This window comes from Denticeps clupeoides, chromosome 3 (genome assembly GCF_900700375.1).
Source record: "Denticeps clupeoides chromosome 3, fDenClu1.1, whole genome shotgun sequence".
Taxonomy (NCBI): Eukaryota; Metazoa; Chordata; class Actinopteri; order Clupeiformes; family Denticipitidae; genus Denticeps; species Denticeps clupeoides.
The window spans coordinates 29,705,981-29,711,980 of NC_041709.1; the positions used below are offsets into that span (position 1 = coordinate 29,705,981).

The following is a 6,000-nucleotide window of genomic DNA, read 5'->3' on the forward strand; positions in this document are numbered from 1 at the left end:
TAATTCATATTGTCTATAGATTTATTAAAGAATGTTTAAAAATGCTTTGGTGTAGACTCGTTTTAATTTGACGCGTTGATGAGGTCAAGACCGAGCACGGGGCTGAGACCAAACACAGTGCTCTGGTGGGCCATCAGAGTATCAGCCGTTCTGTTAAAAGAAGGGCCGTCCATTGGAGATTGGTGTTACGCCGGGAGCCCCGCGGGCCTCAGCAGTACCGGGCGTCACACCGTGCCTGAGAAGCACCGAGGCATCTGGAGTTGTGTGAAGGTGACATTTTAATCACGAACAAAGCATCTGGGACACACACACACACACTCACACTCACACACACACAAACACACTCATCTGAATCATAATAAAAGTGTTTCCTGAATCCAAACCTTTCATTCTCTGTGTCCGCGGGCTACCCTGCCTATAATGATCAACGGGGACCGTGAAGGACCCCACAAAACCTTACACACAGACACACACACTTTTTACAAGTTATTCTATCTCACACCACTGCGCTTCATTCCCATTGCCTCCACCCGGCAGAGCTTCATGCCGCTGACTCACCGCGCGATGCCACATGCTGACCGGGGACCTGTGGAGTGGAAGCCAGCCACAGACGCCAGCAAACGCCGTGAAACTGGGCTAATGCCGCCGTATGCAACTACACTGAGATTTCCATGTGCTTCCCCTGTGTCTGTATGTTTATGGGAATGTCATTTTTAATCCAAACCCTGCCAAAAAAAAAAGATTAGTTTGAAATAAAGAGTACAGAATCAACCAAAAGTGAATGGAGATGCTGTAGATACGGGAACAGGGACTTTCGCCCCTGATTTGAGTTACTGATGTCCCTGCTATTCAGGTCACCCTGGCTCCCAGCTGCGATAAAAAATAAAAAAAAAGAAATAAAATTCTACCACAGCGTGTGCAGCAAAGCAATGACCATAATCAAGGAGAAGACAGTGGGTCCCCTGCGGTCGCCCAGTGCGGGGCAGTCCGAGTAAACCACAAATAAGATCATTTATCCCTGCAGAGAATAATTGTAAAAACAGCGGGAAACATTTTAATAACCTGTCATACTGATTATGTTATATATAATATGTGTCAGGTAATTAAATTGTATATATGATGTTGGATCTGCTATATTTACTGTCTTCTCAGTGTCCACCTCCTGCATTCCACGCTAATACCCAACTTTGCCACGGAATTGGTGGAACTGCGCTACTTTACGCTCCGGCGTGGGCGTCTGCACGCCGAACTGCGCGACGTGGGTGCCGCAAGTCTCTCACCTCTGCAGAGCGCCACCAGGATGAGTCCGAGCGTGCAGGGACGAGACATCTTCTCCCGTCCTGGCGGAACTTGTGGGCTCGAGGGGACGAAGCGGCGCTGAAGCGACCGTCACCAGACGCGCCGCGTCACAGTATTCCCTCTCCAACCGGGTTCCTTCGGGGACCGATTCTTTATTCCGTGGAACTCTTAACCTCCGCTTCTGGTGTCGCAATGACACTGAGCCGATCTCCCCACGCGTGGGTCTGCGGCACGATCCTCGGTTTGCATCCACACCATAAAAGGCGCGTCAGGAGAGGCTGTTTATTTCACTGTCAGTGTTCGGGGTTCTCTTGGCTGCAGGACCCTGCAAAGTTGGGGTGGCGGATTGGAGCGCGTCGCCCGCCGAGCCGAGCCGAGCCGAGCCGAGCCGAGCTGCAGTTGCGGCCGCGCGTCGGAACTGTTGAGCGAGTCGCGGTGCGCGTCCGTTCCGCGTTACGCGCGCGTCGCAGAGGCAGGGCAAACGGCGCAGAGACCCCGGTACGAGCATGCGTGTCGCCCCCCTCCCCAAATTAATCTCCTCAGTTATGACTATTCAAAAAAACACGCACACAGAGAGAGAGCGAGAGAGAGAGAGTTTTCACACGCGTCTCATCCCGCGCAGAGCGCCGCCGCGCCGTTCCGCAGCCAGAAAGCACACCGAGTCACGATCGGGGCGCTCCGGTTGGACGTGAGGTTCGGATTGGAGCGCGCGGCTGTGGGGGCGTCACGCGCGGGGGGTCCACGGGGGATCCTGCGGACCCGCGGGGGGGGGATCCTGCGCGCGCCGGCGACCTGCTCCGAACTCGCCCAATTCGTCCTGGTGATGATTGTTAAAAAAAAAACCCTGACTTGTTATGGATCGCCCTTCCGTTCCAGAGGACTTTCTGAACCGATATTCGTATTATTGCTGTAGAAGTCAATACGCCGCAATGTTTCTGCTTGCGTTTGAGTTACTCAATAATTACACGATGCTCAGAAGCAGTGACGCAAACCATTCTTAGATAGACGTGTTCGATAGGAATTCATCTAAAACACGTAATAGATTTAACACAAGCTGGAAAGCGTTTTTTTTTTTAGAAACGTTGGTCCATGAAGGCTTGAGAAAAGCTGTTCAACGTTCTGTGGAGAAGAGTCAGAATGGAAAGTGCGTCGCCGAATGAGAGCAGGTCTGGGGAGTCGCTACCTGTTGTTCGTCACTCCACGTCTGGAGCTTCACTGAGACTCGACCGCGCCCTCTGGCGGCACAGACGAGACTGCAGGCTCGCTGCAACATCTCGAGCAACGTGATGGATGTGAATAAAATAAACTAGCCGGCATTCTTTCTCTTTTTTTAAAAAAAACAAAAACGTCGTTCTCACGAGAAAACGAGTGCAGTCTTGGATCATGTAGATTCAGACTCGATTTCCCGCATTACATTGAACTGTGAACTGATGGGGGTCTAGTGACCATGAAGACTGACTTCAGGATTTACCGAAATAGACATTTAACAATAAAGGACTTGTTGGTGTGTAATTATTTCTGAAAGACAGAAGATGAATTCAAATTCCAAGGGTGGTAGCTTACCGGTCTGGCTTTAAACTGGACAGAAAAAGACTTCATTGTTTTTGGAGCAAAATGACCCGTTGTTTCTTCAAAACTGTAACCAAAGACCAAAAAAGCATATTTCTGCCCGGTTTCGAACCGAGGACCTATCGCGCGTATAGCGAATGCGATAACCGCTACACTACAGAAACTCAAAAGTGAATTGTCTGTATTCCCTACTATTTGAAATTACATTTACCAGTTGCTCCTAAATGTATAATTTTAGCCACACAACAAATCTTGTTTTATTTAATGACCTTGTGCTCAGAATTTAATTCAGATGAAACATTGAACGTTAAGCAAGTTACCTTTGTGGTTTAATATGTCATTTGGCTATTTTTCTTTAAGAACTGGATATGTGAGGCCCCAAACAAGTTTGATCTTTGTTACGTCCTGGTATTGTGGGTGTGTTTCTGTATTTCATCTTTATTTATATATTTAGTTGTTAATAAAATACTGGTTAAAATTATCCGTTTCGTCTTAGTAGGTTTACGTTTGTGTCCTTTCTTTTGTTATGGGCCGGAGTCCCTAGACCGGCTCGTAACATCTTAGTTTTACCAGTTCTAAAGGAACCTGTGCTGTCGTCTCAAGTTTCTGTGGTGTAGTGGTTGTCATGTTCAAGTGTGTAACCAGAAGACCACAAAGTCACAGGGTCAAACCAAACCACACTTACCATTGTGTCCCTGAGCAAGACACTCTCCAAGGGGACTGTCCCAGTAACTACTGATTTTAAGTCACTCCGGATATGGGTGTCTGATAAATGTCATAAATGTAAATGTCATTTATATATGTATATACATTTTAAAAGGAGGATCTTATAGCATGACTTCCTCCTACTGGATGATGTAAATTCCATCCTGTCAATTTGTCACAGACACACACACAAAATAGTGCCATTCAATGTTGCCAGATATGCGCGATTTTCAACCTATTCCTAGTACCGTTTCTCCTCCACAAAGAAGAGAAATTGACCAATTTGACAATATTGGTCACAAGGTCACTGGAGTTCATCAGAGGGCATCACAAATGCAATGTCTTTTACAGTCACCGCAGGATCACATCTTCTGCCAAACCAAGCATGCTAGATTATTAGCACTTCTGACTAATGTCCATCGTGCACAGAAACATTCCCATGGCTGTCTGTAGAGGAGCTCTTAGGAGAAATTTTTCTCATGAATCCCAGGTTAGAGCACAAAATCCTGTCCTAAAAAGGTTAAGTGGTGCTGGTGGTCCTACTAACCTGAAAAAAAAAGTATCTTAGCCTAGAAACGGTGAATTGGAGCAACAGAGCAATCTTTCTTTCTCTGTCACTCACTGATTTGCCCTGCTTCCACTTGAATCAGAGTTAGCACTCGCGCTTCCCTGTCATCGCTGCATGTTCGCCTGAAGCCTGATTACTGTGACCCTCAGCTCTGCCCGCTAATGTCAGGTAATTAACATTTATCAGTCTCCGAGCGAGACCTTTCCCCGCAAGGAGACATCTGCATTGACCTGCTCTTTTACAACCCCCACTCTCTCTCTCTCTCTCTCTCTCTCTCTCTCTCTCTCTGTTTCTTTCCCTCTTCTTCCTCCCTCTTTTCGTCTGCTCTGTAGTCACCGCCTCAGCTGGGAGGGCGTGTGACTGTCTCAGGCCGGGTGACCCCGTGGCCATGTTTTTCCCCACCGGGCCCCATCGCCGGCTGATATGTGCTGGAACGGCGGCGATAATAAGAAAGTGGCTGTTTGGTTGCGGGGACGGGTAGTAATTGGGCTGAAGTGAGTCGGGCAGGGCCGGCGTGGCGCTGGTGCTGATGGAGGAGCGGAGAGGCTCGGGGGCACGGAGCCACGTTGATGGATGGGCGTGTGCAGATAGGAGGAGATGAAGCTCAGACAGCCCCCTTTGCAATGGCTCCGAATACGAGAATCTGCTTAGAAAGCTTTAATTTCATTTCTGATATACAAACTCACACACAGACACATTAATAGTGGCTGGTGGTGCTCTGGCAGGTCTTTAATTAATCCTTATAATTTCATGTTTTAATGTGTTTGTTGCACCCGGGGACGGATAAAGGAGAAGAAAAACAGTGCAGGCATCACTGAAGCATATCATTACAGTAGGAGGCACTTCTGACGTTTGGGCCATTAGCCGGCATCAGCTTCACGATGGGTCAGATGTCCCCAAGGAAATGTAACTATTTGAAAGTATGCTCTTTGGGAGATATTACATGCAATCGAAAATGTTCATTTTTTCGGCAGTTGGAAGGTAAGAAAGCGGCGTGTGAAAAAAGACACTAATGAAGCTAATTAATGTGCTGCCCCAAAGTTTAATTTGCAATATGGTTGCTTGGAAAAAGCCAATAAGTCAGACACTTTAAAAATCCACCGGAACGAAGCATGAAGCATAGTCAATAAAAAACAGAACTGAGTAGAAATACACAAATGTGCAGAAACACACATAAACACAGTGGCAGTGGTGGCCTAGCGGTTAATCGGAAGGTTGCCGGTTCGAATCCTAATATGCCAAGGTGCCACTGAACAAAGCACCGTCCCCACACACTGCTCCCCGGGCGTCTGTCATTGCTGCCCACTGCTCACCAAGGGTGATGGTTAAAAGCAGAGGAAACATTTCATTGTGTCACCGTGTGCTGTGCTGCAGTGTATCACAATCACTTTCACAACCTTTTTTAATGGAAAAGCAATTTGAATTGACAAACTGGCCAGAAGACAAGAGCGTTGTACATTGAGAAGCAATAATACATTCATAATGCCGCAAATAATATAATATGCACAATGTAATGAGAGTGAACCATTTCTGGATTGCAGTTCATGGAGGTGATATGTGGAGGCAGAGAAGAACAACGCGCATGAAAGCGTAATTGCACACATCCTTGGGTCTTTAGAAGCAGTAGACGAGGTCAAGAAACATACTAAATGGGCTGAACATACTAAATGGCACCAGCCATGTTTCGGTGTTTGGTGTGAGTTAAATTTGAATCTCGATGGTCTGCAGATGGAAGCAGTTCTTCGACCTGTTGGTTCTGGATGGTATCTGGAACTCTTGTTCCTGTTCTAGATGATTTTGGCAAGGCATTCCATGAATGTCTCAAACATCTCAGATTACTGATTGGAGGACAAAGGATT

General features: G+C 47.1%; 1 protein-coding gene across 1 annotated transcript in view; it reads right to left on the bottom strand.

Moving 5' to 3' along the window:
• LOC114786095 (transmembrane protein 132C) overlaps nucleotides 1-1,929 on the bottom strand; it is a 146,392-nt gene extending 144,463 nt beyond the window's left edge. Inside the window, exon 1 of the mRNA XM_028972922.1 lies at nucleotides 1,281-1,929. Within this exon, the coding sequence (XP_028828755.1) occupies nucleotides 1,281-1,329 (49 nt within the window). The 5' untranslated portion in view covers nucleotides 1,330-1,929. The remainder of the gene's footprint in view (nucleotides 1-1,280) is intronic.
• Between the last annotated feature and the right edge of the window lie 4,071 nt (nucleotides 1,930-6,000).